Source organism: Rhea americana, unplaced genomic scaffold (assembly GCF_003343005.1).
Source record: "Rhea americana isolate MKP2758 unplaced genomic scaffold, rheAme1 scaffold_222, whole genome shotgun sequence".
Lineage (NCBI taxonomy): Eukaryota > Metazoa > Chordata > Aves > Rheiformes > Rheidae > Rhea > Rhea americana.
The window spans coordinates 865701-885667 of NW_028186337.1; the positions used below are offsets into that span (position 1 = coordinate 865701).

A 19967-nucleotide genomic window follows, 5' to 3' on the forward strand; every position below is an offset into this window, starting at 1 on the left:
GAAAAGTGGGAAAACTAAACAAAACGTTTTGTTTTTTTTTCTTTTTAATGGTGACCRCAGCAGTAGGGAGAGGATTTTGCCTTCTGCCAGCTGTGCCGCTCAGCGCCTGGTGCCCTGAGAAGGCACGCAGGACAGAGCGCCCTAGCCCTGCAGGCCTCCTGTGCGTCCCTGCTGGGATGCCCTCAGGGTGCAGGCTTTTAAAAGCGAGCTTGTTGTTCCTCACGGAGGAGCAGGACTTGAGTCACAGAATCAGAGAATCRGTAAGGGTGGAAGGGACCTCTGGAGATCATCTAGTCCAACCTCCCCGCTCAGCAGGGTCACCTACAGCATGGTAGACAGGGATGCATCCAGGCGGGACTTGAAATTCTCAGAAGGAGACTTCAAAACCTCTCTGGGCAACCTGTCCCAGTGCTCCATCACTCTCACAGGGAAGAAATTCCCCCTCACGCTCAGGCGGAACTTCCTGTGCTTCAATTTCTGCCCAYTGCCTCTTGTCCTGTCACACGGGACAACCGAAAAGAGTTTGTCCCCGTCCCCCTGACACCCTCCCTTCAGGTACTTTTACACATTGATCAGATCCCCCCTCAGTCTTCTCCTCCCCAGGCTGCAGAGGCCCAGCTCTCGCAGCCGTTCCTCAGAGGGCAGGCGCTCCAGCCCTCTGATCATCTTCGTAGCCCCACGCTGGGCTCTCTCCAGTAGCTCCAGAGTCCGCCACATGCAGAAATTCYCACCTCTGCCCTCACTTCACAACATACAAAACCTACGACGGCAAATCCAGCTCTCTGTTAAAGATGAGGGTGCAGAGGTCCAAAGAGCAGCTGGGGCTCCAGATTCAGTGTCTGTCACAAACTTATCCCTGCAAGAAGTAGCCAAGATGACACAGGAGTACACAAGCAACCCTTCCCTCTTTTTCCAGCAGCCACACACAGCCCTGTAATAAAAGGCAAAAACACAACTGATGTGGGCTGCCCACAGCCAATTCTGCCAGCTAAAGCTGGACTCACATGGCCCCGTGCCACGGAAAAGAAAGGTTTCCGCTGCTTTCTGGAGAACCCTTCCCCTACCCTGTGGGTAGGGCATATTCCAGGCTCCCCTGCACATGACAGGAGCCGTTTGCACGAAGCCTGGGCTCTCCAGATGTTCTTACGCAAGCAAATGACTACCTGAATCTATATGATAAATGCATTGCAGGGACAGAGTTAAACAGATGGGTGGACGGATGAATGGACAGAGAGAGATGGGGAGAATGCAAAACASAGAACGAAGAGCAGACAAACAAAGCCACTGCACGGTGCCAGCGAAGTAAACGAGATCTGCCCCAAGAACCCACAGGGATACCTATTTGAGCAAAGGAGAAGAGCAGGCAGAGCAGAGGAGGCAGTGCCTCCGGGTCCTTGCTGGCTGTCTGCATCATGCRCTGCTCTACAGCTGATTTATAAGCGCAATGGGCGACGTTTCTCTGCGGTCAGTGACATTAAGAAGTGACATGCTGCAGGAATGAATGGCCATTTTGTCATTGCAAATGAAGTCTCTTTTCTCTCTTTTTTCCCTTCCATTTTCCGTTGGTCAAGCAGAGGGCAGCAGGGAAGGGGCAGTGGTGAGGAGCATGCACTTGTGCAGCAGGGCAGGCTCGCTTCGCCTCCCGGGCCAGGAAGGATGCCTCCTCCCCCTCCTCTGCACCTAAGCACAGCGAAGGGAAGGGCTTTTGGGGAAGGTGGGCAAAGAGCCCGGGATCTTCTGGGCTGCTGGGAGTAGCCTCCTCCCTTCCCCAGGAGGTCAGGAGCAGCTTTCAGGCACCATCACGCCAGGCAGGTCAGAGATTTCCCGTTCYCCCAACCTCCCGCCGTTTTAAGCCGCTTGCATCCCTGCCTGGAAGGAGCTGCAGGCGCCGGGCCACTGGCTGTGCCCGGCCGGCCCTGGGAACGGCTGCCGCGCGCAGCCCAGCGCCCCGCAGCCTCCGCGTCCCGAGGGACCCCCGCCRCAGCGCGGAGCTGTCTGAGCTGCAGGAACGCCAGTGCGGGCAACGCCCGTAGCCCTCCGGAAACCCAGCCCTGTCTCGACACGGTCCGACATCCTTACAACTGTTCCCACCCCTGGCTTTTTTTTATTTGCGCAAAGGAGCGTTTTTCGGCACAGGACCGAGAAGAGCTGGCAAAAGCCCTTTTCGCACGGAGCCCAGCGGCAGYGACCAAAGGAGCGGGCACTCAGGCTGGCCGGCCAGATGTTTCAAACCCAATCCGTAACCGTCTACCCACAAAGAGCTTCTAGGCAAGCAAAAAGGAGAAAAAAAAAAGAAAAAGAGGAATCTATCGGCAATAAAAGCAGACTTCCAAAAGCAGCAGACATCCTTGCAGGGTCCGCTTAACTTGTGGCATAGGGGACAAGTTAGAGAAGAACAAGGCAAGAGGGCAGCACTTCGAAAGCGGGCAGAGYGCTGCATCTCAAATGCAAGAAGCAGCGGCGGCAGCAGGAGTTGGTATGTTACGAGGGTCGTTAAAAACTTTGGGATCAGCTGGGAGGGCAATCTGGATTTCAGCACTAATTGYATCCACTCTGATTTATCACAGAAGATTCAACTCCTGGCGTTTTGCGTGTGCTCCGAAACGCTGGCATAGCTGGAAGTTGGGGAAAGAGGAGACGCAGTAACAATCTCATTGTTTAGTGTCTGACGGCCTGACTAGCGAAACATCTGCTTGAAATATTAATAACTGTCAGATGGGAACGGCTCAGGGACTCTACACGGTTTCACACCATCTGCTTGCAGAGTAAACACACTTACGCACACGCGCATGCACCGCATCGTTTTGGCGGAGCTTTTACGCTCCGGGTGCACGACGAAGAGCAGGGACCACTACCTGGGAGAGCAGGGCTGCGGAGAGCACCGTGCCACGGGGCTGGCGGCGAGCACGCAGGGAGCCGCAGCCACCAAAGTTAACCTGAGACTATTCAACGACAACAGTCCTCACGCGCTCAAAGCCCAGCAGAGGTTTTGATGCTCCCCTTCCATGACCTTTCTCTTCCCAGAGGATCTCGGCTTTCTCTTTTGATGGCTTTTCAGAGCAGGGTTTTGCCCTGGTTCCTGCTCTGCCCCACACTAGCACTAACATTGCTCTTGCTCACTAGGAAACAATCTTCTCCTYGGGGTAGTGCAACCCCTGGGCTTGTGGCCCACTGGGTGCTCACTCCAGCCCCGCTTTGGATGCAGGAGCCCTGCCAGCCCTGCAACAACATCGGTGAGGGCACACTGAAGCACCCCGACACCCATCGTCTCTCTACTCCTTGTTTTGGGGTTCTGCTCCCAATCATTTCATACCATGCCCTGCTAAATATAGTTGTTTCCCTCTTCTGCCATCCTTTRCCCTTAACTGACTCAATTAACCTCAATTTGTTTGAGGAAAATGATGACAATGACAACAACATAACCCTTCAGAARGGGGCAGCAAGAGCACTCGCACTAAAGGACCAGTGTCAGGTGCTCGCTCTCATCAAMGAAGCAGCCAAGTTCAACAGACACCAAAGCCATTTTCCCCATAAGAATTAATATGAGAGAGGCAGCAACTGTCCATAGGGACGTAGCCATGTACGCAGCTGAAATACTCAGGAAGAGCCTACGTGGTGAGGAGGAGATAGAGGCAGGAATAAGACCATTGGATTGGTGCCTGGAGGAAAACYCAGCTTTTGCACTGAGACCTTCCAACATGGGACTTGTCCCCAAAATAGGACAAGTGGTGGTAGGAACCACGCACGAGCCTCCCAGATGATGAGGAAAGGTCATCAGTGCATCTGCTGCARAAGCCTCCAGGAGGGCCACACTCCAACTCATCAGGGCGAGTGARTTGTACCTCCCAGAGGGAGCCACGTGCACACAAACGGAATTGCAGGGAGACACAGGATGCTCCTACTCACGTGGACCCTCAGGACGGTGGTTCCCACAGTGGCGTTCTCAAACAGGCTGACGTTATACAGGACCTTGCTGAAAATGGGGCGGTTGTCGTTCTCGTTGATGAGGTTGATCTTCACTCGTGCAAAGCCAACGTGGTCTGGAACACTCTCGTTTGCAAAGAGCTGGACAGAGAGGGGAAGCAAACATCAGMGCTGGAGCCTTCATGAAGCATCTGGGGAATCACTTGGCTATTTTATAYTTTAAATGGGAAAGGCACCAACTCTGTCCCGATCACAATGTTGGAGCCAGCTCAGTACTATCTACCAAAACATGGATGCTCAAGAAAAAAGGAGCCCCTGCCCTCTCCTCCAGGAGCACATCAGTGCTAGCAAACGCCAGCTGGAGAAGTGCTCTCCTGCCTTCCTACGTCTGCAGCGTGCCAGAGGAGAGTATTCAGGCCTGCACAAAAAGCATGGCCAGGCCCTCACACGTCTCTCCTGCACACGGTCCCGCACCTCGCCTGCTGCTCGCCCGCTCAGGGGACACCCACCGCCTGCTAATTCGGGGTCACAGCCTCTGTTGCAACACCCAAGCAGCCAGCTGAGCTGGGATTTAACCCCAGGGCTGGAACTTGTTTTACACCTTGTGGAGCTCAGGGAAGGCAGGCTTTTATTTATATTTCTTCACCAGGGTGTAAAAGCCTTTCTGCCAGGACTAATAGCGACGGGAGCCGCTGGTGTGATTCGAAACTGTGTTGCCTCCCAGAATTTACAGYTCCGGCAGACAGCAGGACAAAGCTCGCGCAGGAGCTTGGAAAGAGCGTTGATGCCCGTTAGGTGCACGGAAAACAAAGTTTTATGCTCTATAAAGCTTTTAYGGCCGTGGGCCACAGGCAGGGGGAACACGCTCTGTTTAAAATCCTGTGGCTGAGGCTTTGCATGTTGGGAGCCGGTATGAGCAAGGGACCAGCTTCTGCTCTCGTGTTCGAGGGACAGGGAGACAACTGAGAAATGGGGTAGGGACCCACTGGCTAGCGGTGAGAAGGAGAAGGGAGAACAGGATAGCCCCCAAAGGGRCACGCAGCATGACACGAACACCTCCGCCCTCAGTACAGAGAGGTCTTCCGAAGGCATCTGCAGCTGCTCCAGCCCCACTAAAACCCCTGGGAAGTGTCTAGGTCGCTCTTAAAAAACGGACCTGCAGCACAGCACGGGGGTCGCTGCCCTACTCCTCCCGCCCTGCGCCCAGCCCCGGAGCAGCCTTACTGAAAATTCGTAGCGAGGAATGGTCTCGAAGTCCAGCGGCACCGCCACGCGGACGCGGATGTCTGCCTTCCCCTGGATGGAAGTCGGCGAGATGATGAAGTGGTTGGAGTTGTTGCCCACCAGGTAAACCTCAAAAACACTGTTGGGGCCCTGGAAAGGGAGAGAGGAAGCTTGGCAGCGACAAACGAAAAGGCACCTGGCATGGCCGCTGGAGGAAGCTAAAGGCGGCCAGGGTGAAAACACGAAGGAACGAAGGGTAACTCAGCCRCAGCCAGCCCGACATCCCCGGCAACAGAGGGGGTGGAAAACGGGATCGGACGGCAGGTACGGAGAAGAGACGTAGACGTAAAGGCACGAACAGGGAAATCAGCCGTATAAGAAAGAAAAAAAGCAGGTTAATTACTAGAAGGAGAAGTACTTGCTCTATGCAGGAATGTTTCACGGGAAAAACAAAGGAATCCCACTTCTTCTCCAGCCCGCAAGCGCCTGGGGCCACCAGGGCCGCCTGCACGGGTGCTTAGCCCGCGACCGCCCTTCCTGCCCCTTCCAGCGAGCCCTCGCGGCGCCAGCACCCGTCGGCTCGGCCACCGGCTCTCCCGCGGCCCCGCAGGCGCTCCTCACCCCCCCCGTCCACCTCCTCGCACAGACGCACGTGCTTCGCCAGAATCCGAGCCCCAAGCCAGCACGGCAGCGGGACAGGGATCAGACCGCCGTCTTCCCTGGGGCAGCACGTGCGGCCGGAGCGGCCGGCGGCGTCGAGGGCGCAGCCCTTCGCCTGCAGACACGCGCGCGGACCCTGGAGACGCGGCGGAGCTCTTCCGCGCTCGCCTTTGGTGAGCCGAGGCGTGCGGTTCAGCACTGGTCTTAAACGCCCCTCGCTGTGTTTTATCCAACTCGCCAGATGTACGACGCAGGTGATTTTACGCGTCTTTTGTTACGTGCTCGTGTTCTACGTAAAATACTTGTGYGCACTAAARAAAAACGCACCCCTGGAGTAAACCYGCRTAAGCACGCGKACGAAGGGAAGAYCCCTTCCGCTGTTTCAAGACCCACGTGCCGCACGTGGCACCACACACCGGGATTTTATTGCCTCACGCTGGGGAAGCACGGTGCGGGCGCTTCTCCCACGCACGTTCCCACCGCCCCAGGCGCGCTACCATCACCCGCCTCGCAGCTCCGCGTGACCGTCCCAGCCCAGTGTTTCTCAGCGTGTCTTTCCGTGACCTCTCTCGCTGCCAGGCTGGCAGAAATATCAGGAAAGCCAGAYGCGAGGGCAATAAGTGGGCCGAACRCACCCATCTGGTATCTCTCCAGCACCCCAAGCGCGTGCAGAGGCGATGCACGCGGTGCCTTCCCCGGCCGGCCTGCAAGCCCAAGCCGCTTGCGCCCCACACGCAGCTTGCTGCGCTGCAGGCACAGCCCCTTCGCATTGGGAAACGCAGACGTCGCGCCGGCTGGGTGGTGAAAGGGCTCTTTCCGTAAGATCGCTCGCACGGGGAACTGGGAAGCTCCTCCTCTACCCGAGRCCTCCCTGGCAAAGCAACGGGACCGAGAAGACCGACAGAGACATTTCAGGGCCCTCACTGCAGGCACGATGCCTCTTCCCAAAATACGGCCCAGCAGAGCACGTTAAAAGCAAGCTCAGAAGCTGCCAGAGCTGAATTTCCAATTTTCCCCGAATGACCTCCCTCCTATCAGGAAAAGGGACCAATTAAATGCACGAAGGGGCACTAATAGCAAAAGCTGGCTGAGCATGACAGCCTGGAGCAGGTAACACCGGTAGAAAATCCATGCTGCCCGTCCCGCACCCCAGCAACCCACCGGGACCCCACACAGCCAAGGAGAAGACACAAGCTGAGCAGCCCCCACCAAAGCACACACATCGTAGCACGAGCGCATCTGCAGTCGAAGGAGTCGAGAAACGCTCAGTGGTTAGATGATGGGGAACCAGCATCCCCGCAGAGCAAACGAGAGGGGCATGTGCAAATTCTTCCTTGGCATCGTGGCATTACATTGGAAAAATTTCATGTCGCTGCACTCTGGAGGACTGAGGGAYGGGCAGGAGGAGATCAAGTCTCCTACACCTGCTGTTTGGAAAAAAACAAGGAAAGTTATGTTCCTCTCTAACCCRTGGAAGAAAAGGGAGACGCTCCACGCCATTCCGGTCAGGGAGGCACAGGGGAGCAAAGGGGAGSAGAGAGACAGAAAGGCTGGGAGATGGTTCGTACCCCTCTCAGCAGCCTCCAGCACGTTTCCAGGGGAGAAAGGCGTGTTCCTCCTTCCCCGGGAGGGCATCGCACGGCAGGTGACGAGAGGCAGGAATGAGGCACGCAGCTCGCGCGCGGTCTCGGCAAGCACAACTCCTCTGAAAAACTGGTTTTACGGCAAGCCAGGAAAGTGCCACCGCAGGCAGAAGTGAAGGTCCTCGCACTTGCCACACTGCCCCGCGCCAGATAAACAGCCAGGGTTTACTGGCCATCCTGGAAGCAGGGAGCAGAGGATGAGCAAGGGCAGGGGAAAGCRTCTCTCCCAACCTCTCATTTCATACTGCATCCTTCAGACACCGATTTATAACAAATGACCRTTTTCCCACAGTGACAGCAAACCATTTCACCGAAGAGCTCCCGACCAGCTCTGCTGTCGCGCTCTCAGCAAGGCGCAGGCCGGGCTGATCCCACCAGGCAGACTTTACCGACTCCATCGAGCCCCACGGAGGAGCCCTACAAGGCGTCCACCAGCCAGTGCTTTACACGCGCTCCCTCGTAGCAAGGTGCAGCAAGAAGGGACGCCTAATCAGAAACCGGTGGCAGCATAAAACGAGATTTTCCCAGCTTCTCCTTTGCTCATGCAGCTCACAGACAGTTTGGAGAAATAGCTGCTCCTTCCTCAGAGCCCTCTGCATACAGCACAAAGCATCAAAGAGGGGCACAAACCCAATTTTCAGAGACAATTCCTTCGCAGGTCACCTTTAAACAGGAGCACTTGTCTTATTTCCACAGCCTCCTGGCCCAGCGCCAGCAGGGCTTTCTTCTATCCCTCCGTTACATTTTCAATCCAATTTTCAYGTAGAAATGTAACTCCCCGTCCCCTCCGCTCGTCCGCCTGCAAGTCCTTCGGCAGCCCGAGGAGCCGGAGCCCCCGAGCAGCTCCGCGACGCCTCCCCCATACCGATGACCCCAACACTTGCTCTAGCGCCCCAAAAACTTGCTCTATCCCAGCAGCTCCGCCGCAACAGGCCCAGGACTCAGGCACGCGCTAGCGCTCGTGGGACCGGGGCAGCAAGGATGCCAGCTGTGGAAGGACGCGGGCTTCAGGACGGCTGGAGGCGGGCACGGCCGGGGTCGCCTCTGAAGCGCCCTGCTCCGGGGGGCCCCCAGGAGCCGGCGTGTCGCGTCCCCTCCGCGCCGTGCACAAAAGCACCTTGCGYGGCGGCAAGATGTGAAGGATTTGCCTGGAATCCGCAGAGGAGCGAGTTTGTTAGGGATGAGATAAAGTGGAGACATCAAAAGAAATCCAAGTGTTTGTGGGAAGAGAGTGGGGTGGATTAATTCCCCTCCAGCTGGGAAAGGAGATCAGTCTGCAGATACCTGCCACCCCTAATTACCAGCCAGTCGAGTGCCTCAGTCTCCCCAGGTGAGGTCTCAGGAAGGGGAATACATCTGCCTGTTGGGAGAGCCGCTGCGCGTTGTCACTTATATATTTATTTTGTTATTTATTTTTCGTTTCGGCCCCCATGCTGGTTTTTCTGCTTCTAGTTACCGAAGCCTTTGAGCCCCCCGTGGCTGGCTGAAAGCAAATCTGAATATTCAAATTGTTATCAGCTGCCCAGCAGAAGGGGCTGGCTTAGCCCGGATCACAGCTAGCACCCCTGCTCCGGAGGAAACGACTCGGAGATTTGTTCCTCTAGAGTCTTAAATTCCTCGCCCCTTCCCACCTGCTCCCACCCCCCAGAGCAAACCATGCGAGGTCCTTCTACCCGGCCCACCGCGAGCAAGCAAGAAGCCACCCWGCCTGGGTGGAGAGGGACCACGGGCAAACGAGGCAGGGACTGGAAGCTAATTTTGTGCCATTTCATCACGTAAGCGACTTTTTTTTTTCCCTTTTTTTTTTAAATCAACAGCTTGCATGCATTTTGTTTGACTCTTGCCACTAGCAAAGGGGTTCTCGTCAGCTCACCACCCCGAGGGAGGATTTCAGATCACCAATTCGGAGGCTGAAGAGCACTTAATATCCCTCTTYCTGCCAAGTTTGCAAAGAAAGCAAAGGGCTCCAAGCTCCCGAGCGGCGCAGGAGGAAGGATGGGGCAAAAAAAGGAGTTTTTTAAGAGCAATTAGTGCCTCTCTGTACAGTTCAGATACCTCACACCTGGTTCCGGCTGATGGGTGATAAACAACRCTTAATCTTTCCTTTGAAAACACGGGGCACGCGCAGAGGGTCACCCCCGCCGCCTCCTCGGAGGCGCCGAGCTGCAGCCCTGCGAGCTGCCCGCCCTCGGCCCGAGCGCGCCGGCCCCGAAAGCGGAGGCAGCCCTCGCCCGTGGCGCCGGCGCGCTCCCTTCCCCGCCGCCTTATCTGCCCGACTCCACGCGCGGCACGCCGGCCCCGGCGGGATCAATCCATGGCTGGCTCGCCTTCAGCTTATCTCTGCTCCAAACGATCGATTTTTGCTCTTTAAGGGTAATTTGCTGGTGAATTCCGYGTATTGCAAAAACCCCTGCGAAACCCAATTCAGGCTGGCTGGCAGCGGGCACTCGGGGGAGCGCGGACTCGAGCGCCGCCCGCTCCCCCTCGCAGTTCCCCGCCACGTAGGGCACGTTTACGGCGCCCGGGCCCGTCGTGCACGTGCGCGCACACGCGATGGGTGACCCGCGCGACAGGCGCCTGCAGAAGTCATTACTGCGGCTGGACTTCRGTCAGCAGCTTCCAAAAATCCCACCCTGCGCGTTCAGCACAAATCTCAGTTGCTCCATCAGCAGCTCCCCGAGCTCCTCTTTCATCAGAAAAACAGCGTGAGAAACGCGAGGTTCAAATGAACGTCGCACAAAAGGATGCGGGAGGGCGAACTGCAGAGGAAGACGAGCAATTGCCGTCCCTCCCRCTCTCCCCCTTGCCTCAGGACGGACACGGCTCAATGGCACCTTCCCGCGTGCCCCAAACACCCTGTCACCCCCCCTCCCTGGGCCAGCAGTGCCCCCTCCCGCCCCCGGAGCCACGTTAGCCCGCGGCGACTGCACCCACGTCCTTCTTCAGTCTCGCAGCTGCCAGATCTTTGGCTTCGCCCTGAAACGCAACGTGAAGCCGTGATGCTATATAGTGACTGCACATCCTAACAGGTGCCTGACACCTCAGCCAGCCTTGGGGCAGAGAGGCGGTAGCTGCATCGCCCTATAGATTAACTCAAGCCTGCGCGCAACCAGGGGCCCTTGCTCTCAACGTGCAAACAGACCTTGCTGCAAAGCTGGGTACCAGGCTTCAATCTTCTGTCTCGCGCGCAGGATTTATTCGTCCTTGCTGATCTATCACGACGCGAACGAGAGGGGAATGCAGCCCCACTTCCGCGAGCGTGTACGAACACATACAGAAGTCTCYTGCAAAGGGTCTGTTTGAACGTAGGCTTACACCTCCGCAGCAGACCAACCCCCCACCGCTTCAAAACGCCCGGAGGCCCAGCAGCCACRTGGCCCCGGGGACCCCTCTGGTGGGCTGCTCCACCCGAGTAGGACCTCAGCAGGCCAGAAGAAAGCCAGAACAGCAGCAACGAAGCTGGACTTCAGAAAGAAACCAAACTGCAGAGGGGCTCTGACACGGACTGGGAGGCAGGAGGCAAAGCACATACGAGCACAGCGTTTTTCCTGAGAATGCAGTTGATTTCACGTGTCTCTATCCATCTGCTCTTACTCATCCGGTTARCTTCCCCCTCCCCRAGACAYGTATAAYTCCCTTCTTGTTCTCCTTTGCCCCCTCTACAAATGAATCGTGTCATCTGCAGCATGAAGGCCACCGTGGCRAAATCCCTTCCGCCAGCCACGTCCTCACTCGCCCCTCTGCCCCAGGACCTTCCTCCTCGCTGTTGATGCCACGCGCTTCTCCTCCCCAGCTCTCCACCTAGTATACGGCCTTTTCACTACCTGGATTTTCTCACTACATGCATTTTTTCCCCCAAAGTGCTACCTTGCCTCCCTCCGGATATTCCAAGGCATCAGCTCTACTGTGCTCCTTATCAGTGAAAATAATAGGCTGGTTGGAAGCAATCAGTGCTAATATGACCATTTCCATACACGCGTACAGTAAAACTCCCTCAGATTTTCATAATACAAGAGGCCCTCTCTCAGCAGTTCGAAAAATTCCAACCAATTCACCTGGGGAAATCRCACGAGGCTAAAGAAATACTCCAGAAGCCAAAAGAATGAGTCTATTTTTGCTCACGCTATTGGGAATGTGAGGCTATTTTTTCTCCCTCCCATTTTAAAATCAGAAAGGCTGAAAGGCTGAAGTGAATTTCTGAATGGGGATCACTTCAGTAAGATGAGCTTTTAAGCAGAAATAATGACAGATCCTTCATTCTTTTGGCATAAACAGAAGTGCCACAATGTCCTTCAAGCTCAGATCTGCTGACATCTCTCAGAAAGCACGGCAACGATTGTATTCAGAAGCTAGCCTAAGTATCAGTCATAGCCATATCTTCCTTATTAGTAATTGACATTTTCAAGAAAAAAAAAACAGTCTTTTTATCTGCTTAATAGCTCATCTGCACCTCTCCAGGTGAACTCCTAACTCTCTGGTGGTGACATCATGTCACAAGTAKATTATTAGTTCTGTGTCATAATCACTGCACTCGAGAAACAGGGATTTTGGTGTGGTTTTAGAAGATTCAGYGCACTGCATCCGTGCCTGGGGGAAAGGCGAACCTGTCGTTTSAACCAGCAAGGGCAACCTCTGTCTTTCAGCCACAAACGACAGTTCCTCGCTTTTTAGAAGAGGCACATTTCAATCAGCTCACCTAGTTTTGGTGGGATGGGGGGCAAGATGCTTTGTTTTGCATTCCTCAGTGTCAGCACTTAGTTTACCCAAGTGTCAGGAGAAGAAAAACACCACAACGATGCCGAGTGTATTCTGCTGAGCATCCTTCCCTTGTCTCTTGCCACAGCCTGGAGAGGAATATGAGCAGCGGGAGCCTGTGAGCTGAGAAGCTAGAGCCTTTCAAAGAGACTTGAGACAGCTCGCCATGAGGTGTCAGCACTTCTTTAAAGCAGACACCATACAGCGTGGCACGGTTGTAGGGTACCGGCACCGAAGAAGCAAGACACGAACCGCACAAGTCAAGTAATACGAGTAATTGAAGACTGTAACCCTAGGGCTGGAAAACATAATGGAATTCCTACGTGGACCGGGCCAGCATGTAATAAATAGGAGCTGCATTAACACGTCGAAAGAACAAGCCTGTATTGCTACCGGCCAAYGTTACGGAGGTGACTGCAAACAGCAAGCAGTTCATTTTCAGCAGGAAGGCTGGTATCCCAGTCCCTCACCCCAGCAGGCCTCTAGGAACCACGCGCCGAGCTTGCTACTCACAGCATAAGGTTGTACAGGGGACGTGGACACCCCGCTGCCGAGGAGAGGGCAAGATGCTACCAAATGGGACACAAGTCGCGAGGGGCTGCAGTGAYTTCCTCCCACGTGGGTTTGTTAAAAATTCCCGGCTGCCGGCGAGCTTGCTGTGCCCTGCATTCGTTTCTGCTCCGCTCTCTTCACCACGGGAGCCGAGAGGACTTGGAGCAGCGGATCAAAGGGCTGCCTCACCACAGCAGCTTCCCCGGGAGCGTCCGTAAGCCCCACGCGACTCCCTTCTTCTCATCTCTAATCGACACCATGGGACTCACTATATCCATCCATCCATCCATCCCCAGGCTTCCTACAATTCCATCCTCACCGGATGCTCGTAACAGCATCGTCTGACAGCAGCAGCACCCATCGGCACGGGTGGGTGCGCAGAGAGGATGCGGYCATCTCCTCCTCCTCCCCAGATGCAGGAGTACCGCGTGTATGAAGAGGCACAGCCTCTCCTCCATCCTGAGACAGGGTTAGTGCTTCATCCCAGCATTTAAAACAGAAAAGGGAAATAAAAGAAACCCGGAAAGACTGAGTGAAGCTGAATATGGGCTGCAGGAACGGCATCGAGGAACTAACTGCCCTGGGCTTTCTGCCTCGCGCTGACAAAGCCCTGTGGGCATGCTGAAGCACCACAGGTGGGTGCTGAGCCCATGGTGGTACTCTGCTCCCCCCACCCCACCAAGGGCTGGCAGGCCTGTGGGGAGCCCACCGGAAAATCTCCTCCCTTCCTCAACCGGAGCRGCGCAAGGAAGCACTGCGATTGCCCGCAGGGTGCTCTAAGGAGCAGGGAAGAACCGGTATCTCGCCCAAGCCTGTTTTCTGGCTCTCACTGGGCCTGCAGTCCTCCCGGTATTGAAGCACATCCCGTATTTGTGCCCAGGTGAAGGCGTTTGAGCTCCGGGGGCTGAGCAAGCATAGCAATGGCAGCAGTTAAGAGCTGGAAAAAAAACAGTATCTTGACACAACCATGCATCTCACCGCAGATCAATCAACGGCACGTGTTCCCCTGCGCTCCCCAGACACACCGGTGCCACCTTACAAGGGATGCACAGCGAGCGCCAGCGGCACGGGATGGAGGCCACGGGAAACCAAGCACAGGGACATTAAGCATGACTAAGTAGTCGGCAGGCTTGGACATTCCTCGTGGTGTCTCACCTCGTCTTTGTCCTGCACCTGGATGAAGAGAGGGAGGGCAAAGCCCACCTGGGCTAGCTCAGGGATGGCCACGCTGTACTCAGAGCTGTTGAACTCGGGYGCGTTGTCATTGATGTCAATCACTAGGATATTGAAGGTGGTGGTGACAGTGGCGTTGGAGGGTGTGCGGTCATCGTTCAGCTCTGTCCCCTGCAAGGAGAGAAACCACCAGGGTAGCCTTTAGTTTTCAAAGAATATATTAAAAAAAAAAAAGTGGAAAAAGACCAGCAGCCATTGGGAAGAGACCACTACAGAAAAGCACAGTTGACCGCTGCTGCTGAGACAAAGTCAATGAAAATAAGAGTCTTTCCTTGCACTTCATGTTGTGTGTGCTGCAGGATCTTACCAAGACATGAGCAGGAGTGTGTCACTGTGATGCCATTAGAGACTGCAATGGCTTTTCTTTCCTCTGCTTTGCCAAGGAAGGACATTCATTTGGTTCCACCCCATCCCTTAATCATAGGCACGTTCCCTCACAGGTGATGCCACAAACATTCACAGGGACTTTGACCTTCCTGCCCAACTCTTCCATTGCCCACGCTTCAGATACATGTCATCCCTGCCAGATCGGCCCCTTTGCCAGGAGTTTGGTATTCCCCTTGGAAAGGCTGGCTGAGTTCTCACTTGCCCCTTTCACKCAACAGGTCATCATGATACAGCCTCACGCTGGAGGATGCTAGACAGCAGGTGCTTTCTCTGCAGCAAGCTTTTAAAAACATTTTTCAACATCCAAAAAATTGCCTTGCAAGATGTGGGGGACACCACAATGGGGCAACCAGCACGCTGGTATCTCCCCTGTCCTCTCCTGAGGAGAGCTGAGGCCCTGAGCTAACTGTGACAGTATTATTAGGGGGAGAGAAAACTAGGATAATACAAGAAAAGATTTGTAACTTAAAATAGGTTTAGCAACACATGTCTAAATACATACAGCTGAGTCATGACTCTGTATCACACCTCTATCTTAAAATGACTTTGATTTTTCTTTCCCAAATGGAAAGAGTGCAGATTTTATTGCCAGAGAAGCAAAACTTGTGAACAATATTTTCAAGTTGAGTTCCTCCTCTCGTCCTTTGGATAATCTCGTTTCGCTGTGGGTATAGAAAAGCGCACTAACACGACCCACATGGCTCATTGCTATTCACCACTTCTGCACACAACAGCAGAACACACTGATCTGAGCAAGGAGAAACCCAGCTGTATTTTCACTGAGAGCTCCAGGGTAAGAACAGCAGAGAACATTTTGGGTTCAGAGTGTGGGCCACAGCGAGCTGGCATTTGCAGGAGTGATGCAAGGTTTGCGGAGAGAGGAAATACAAGCTGTTAGACTAAGCCACATAGCATAGTCGRAACTATATTACAATGCAGTTGGGAAAATGGGCAAGTTGTCAGGTTCACAAACCTTTCCAAGATCACACAGATATTTTTGGCCCTATTGAAAACGTACATATGTTCCCTTTCTCCCTCCCTCGAGTTCTACTGAATATAAAACAGAAAACTCAAACCCAAGGGGCTCCAAGGACGGATCCATGCGTAAAGCCCCCCACTAAGACCTGTGCCTGGGACCAGGAWGGGTAAATTCCTGCCCTTTGCCTGACAAAGCACTACTCCTTCCATACCAGAGGTGATCTGCACTCACGCAGCACTGGCTGCTGCCCTCCCAATCAATGACCCTTCCTACGGCACTGATTTTCCCCCAGCCCAGCCTAGCAGAATCTATACTTCTAAATGTGTTTCCAACTAGCTGCCCAGYCTGGTATTGATTTTAATTAAGGAGCTGCGATTGGAGATGCGGAGTCGTTCTCGGGTGGGCCCGGCAGTGCTAAAACACCACGCTCCAGCGCACTTTCTTTGCCGAGGCAACTTTCTGTTTCCCCCCCCCCGCCGCGCACACCTGGGCACGGCAGACGCGTGCGCTGCCCCGCTACACCGGCACCCRCTGAAACGACAGTACGCTCCCCGGTTTTTTGAGAGCAACTTTGACACAATTCAGCAGCCTGAGCGTAGGCATTTGATGCAACTGGAGCCTGAGGGCTGAAGGGAGGTCTGTGGGGAGGCCAGGTAGGGCACTCTCGAGCACTGAAAACGACCTTGCCACCTTCCCAAACGGGGCTCAGCTGGGCGCCCTCCCTGACCTGGTGGGCCAACCTGTCTCCTGCGTGGAGGAGCTCTCACCTTCACTGTGAGGATGAATCCAGCGCTGTAGAAGGGGTTTTCTCGGTCCAACGGCCCGTTCAGGGTTAAGGCTCCACTGATGTAGTCTAGTGCAAAGATGCTGTTGGTGTTACCTGACAAAAATAAGAGCCAACGTGAAAACGTACACCCACCCAGAGGTAAGGTGAGAAGGAAGCCTCTTTGCCCTGCCCATCTCCATAGATGAGCAGGTAAAATGCTGGAAAGAGACATTTTAAGAAAGTGGACCTGTCGCAGGTGAGGAGCCCCAGGATGTCCACAGACTGCTGTGGGTGCTCCATACCTTCCACTTGATCTCCATGTGTTTTAAATTTAATGGCTGTAATGGTTTTCTCCTCCTCTCACCTGCCCCAGCTCAGGGCTTAAAGTAATGCTTTCCTTCCAAGAGCTGATAACGTCGCAAACACTGCAGGCAGTGGAAGAATTTCAAAGGGTTTTGGTTAAAATGTAAATGTATTCTTCCCTTTTGTCTGCACATCCGCTCCTCTGCTGATTGAGATGTCAGCACATATAGACAGGCACACGTCTGCACTTGSCCCCTCGTGGAGGGAGAACATCCGTGTTCGCATGGCTGCTGGGCCCAGCTTGTGGTGCGGGATGAAGGCCAGGACCTAAAGGATGAGCAGAGCTAGCCCCATCCCAAATTCACCAGCTGGCAACATGGAGGTAGCCCACAAGGGCAGTAATGCAATGCCCAAAGCGTAGCGGCACACTCTGGCCAGGACTCACCCTGCACAGCTTCAGGGTCTAGATGAGGGACGTGGTAACCCTTGGGCTCCCTCTGTAGCCCTAGCAGGGAGGGGAGGCTCCAGAGGGTGGTTTGGGTGTCTCTAGGAGGAGCTCTCACTCCCCAAAGACCTCTCCTTGCTCTAGGTATAGAGAAAGCTGAGGCCACGTGGCTCCCAAAAGAGCATCTCAGGTACCTSAGGAGAACTGAGGCCTTCCTGCTGCCTCTTAGTGCAGTGCAGTATCTCCATGGTCTAGCTCCACAGCTGAAACCGAGGTTGAACCCAGGTGCTCGCCTCCAAACAGCTCCTCCTGGTGAGCTGATATCCAGACCCTGCTGCCRTCACACGTTCCCTTGACCTCAGCTTCCCTCTCCCTCGCCAAGCAGGACCTCCTCACTGCTCCATCAGCCCTGCAGCRTCTCTGTCTCCCCTGCCGGGGAGACCTCTCCTCAAGAGATCCTGCTCACAGGTCTGGCCTCCGCACTGGTCCACRTTTGGGAATGACCTTGCAGAGGGCTGCACTGCACCCAGAGAGCATCCTCTTCTTGCTTTTCCTCCCCCGGAACGAGACACCGAGCGACGATTCAGACCGCGCTCGCGTCTCACGGCCAGCAGATGCCGAAGGGATGAATTTCGCGCACTGGGGATGCCCTCGCGACAGTCTCAGGTGCCCTCTCCTTTTGTCAGCCAGACAAAAAGCCAGCAGTTGTTCTCCAGAGCCGGGGATACCTGATGCTGACCTGCCACCTCACCAGCAGCTACTAAATTAGTGATGAACAAGGCGATCAGCCCCAGGCAGATGGGCACCCGCGCGCTCCCCTGAGTGTCTCGTGCCGTGCAGGAGCTCCTCGCGCCAGCCCCAGGCAAGAACGAGGCAGCACCGCCATAACGTTATATTCATCCCAGCTGAAAATAAAAAAATAATAATAAAAAAGCCCTTCTTCTCAATATATCTAGGCATGAAAGAAACACATACAACATTTGTCACTTCCCTGCAAGACAAATCTGCTGGCACCAAACTTGTTTTCCWACACTTAGCATCCCCCTTGCTCCCTTCTGATCCCCCGTTTCATCTCCTCGACGCCGCTCCGTTTCGGCCTCCCGTGGGATGGCTGCGCCTCCCCCCGCGCGGCCGAAACCCCCGGGCAYGGCGCTGCCCCATCCAGCGCCTTCCCGCTGGGCCAAACCCCAGCTAGAGCACCACCCTTCTCCCCCGTGTCTGAGCCGTCACGTCTTCCCCCCGCCCAACCATCACCGAGAGCTGCCCGTTGCCATCCTGGGCGCTCCCTCCTCTCCATCCGAAACGGCCTGTTGACCGCTATCCGGCTTGACCAACTGCTGCGGCTCTACTTCAACGTTAGCAGCTGACCGTTAGGAGATGCCGACGGCGTCATTCCCCATGGGGCAGCAGCTCTCCGAGGGGGACGCCCAGCGCCACAGCCTCCTCGTGGGCTGCTCGGCCTCCCACCCCACAGCTGCTTCGCTGCCTCCGCTTCGTCTGCTCCTGCCGTGGCCCCGCAGAGACAGGCAGAGCGTAGGAAATAAGTGCACGCACACATAGACACAACTTTGTTGTGTGCCCCTGACTCCCCTTGCCCAGCGGCCTCACTACCTTGCCACCCTCATCTCGAGCCCGGCTGCGAGGAGGCCAACTCCTACCACCGAGGCTGCAGAAGAAACCAGAAAGTTGAAAACGTGAAGAATCTAGCTCCACGAACACAGCATGCCCCAATCGACCCCGTTAAAAATGTTAACTCACTCTGTGACCCGGAACACCGAAAGCACAGACTTCACTTTCTCCCACAGGCCCTTGCACTCTTGGCAAGTGGAGAGCCTTGGGTCAGCGCAGGCTCCTGCCTCCACGCGAGGACAAGACCGCCCTAACAAGGAGAGCAAAGACCTGTAGCAGGCACCCCGCTGCTCGTGGTCACCTCAGGATCTTGGCTCGCTTCCCATCTCCGAACTCAGCACAGGCTTTCCTTCCTGTCTTCCTGGGTCCTCGTGACCTGCTCCCATCCATGGCCACAGCACCACGCTACAGGGTTTGCTTGCCCCAAGCGGGACAGGGAAAACACCCCTCTTACCTTTCTTTTGCCCAACTTCTGCTGCCACATAGGAAGACCTCTAGGTTCCTCCCTCAGCCCATTCCTCTCCTTTAGYCTTGGTTTCGCACCTTTTCTCTTTAATTTACGGCCAACTCTTGAGAAGACTTTTTCTGATATCGTGTTTGAAGGACACTCTACAAGATATATTGAACTCTGCTGCAAAGCATTTAAATGCTCCAGGATGCCATGTTGCCACAGTAAATTTTATGTAGCAGGGCGATCTTGATACACTCCCCTTAATACAAAGCATAATAAAATACTTTTTTAATCCCCAAACACTCTTCTGCTAACAGGGATCTGCTAACCAACAGACCAGCCCATTCCAGTGGAAACAGGTCAACAGGGCATGGTCCAAATATTCAACATAAAGGACTAAACACTGCACTGAGCTCCTATCCTAAATACTGCTACACATCTTGTATTTGACCACGTCACCTTTGAAGGGTAGAGAAATGAATTAGGGGCCCAAATACACTCCCAGGCTGCACATCTGAGGTTTTTCTTCAGCTCAGCCTCCCAAACACTGTTCATACGGAAGATATGCATCTGATGCCCTCTGGGGCACCTTTCTGCTAGCAAAGAATTGCCAGGCTTTGCAAATTAGCCTCAGAATGGAAAGAGGTGTTTCCAAACTCGTCAGTCAGAGTCCTTTCATAATTTCCTCTACAATGCCTCTTCAGCCATCAACTCATTCTTCCTTTGACCAATGATCCCCGGTAAAGTACTCTCGCTACAGAACAATGCAAATTCCCAGGAGACACTTTCTTTGGAAAAATCTCTCCAATTATCTTCACATTTCTTCACCTTTCTCATAGCAAGGAAATAAAAAGGGGGGAAAATAGTAAATTTTGCTTTTTACTTCCCCCAGTCACTCACAGTCTCTCACTCTCTCTGCCCCTCCATCTCTGTAAAATTCCTCTTTCACCCCTTGCTCTCTCCTATGTCTCCATCAGCCTCCTGACCCAGCAAAAAGTCTCAGCCTGGGTTAAGTG

General features: G+C 54.6%; 1 protein-coding gene across 1 annotated transcript in view; it reads right to left on the reverse strand.

Moving 5' to 3' along the window:
• The window catches only part of CDH23 (cadherin related 23), a 203670-nt gene that overhangs the window by 73486 nt on the left and 110217 nt on the right, over positions 1–19967 (reverse strand). The window contains exons 10-13 of the mRNA XM_085305569.1: positions 16125–16237; positions 13914–14102; positions 5149–5298; positions 3907–4065 (exon numbers count right to left, since the gene is read on the reverse strand). Coding sequence (XP_085161695.1) covers positions 3907–4065; positions 5149–5298; positions 13914–14102; positions 16125–16237 — 611 coding nt within the window. The remainder of the gene's footprint in view (positions 1–3906; positions 4066–5148; positions 5299–13913; positions 14103–16124; positions 16238–19967) is intronic.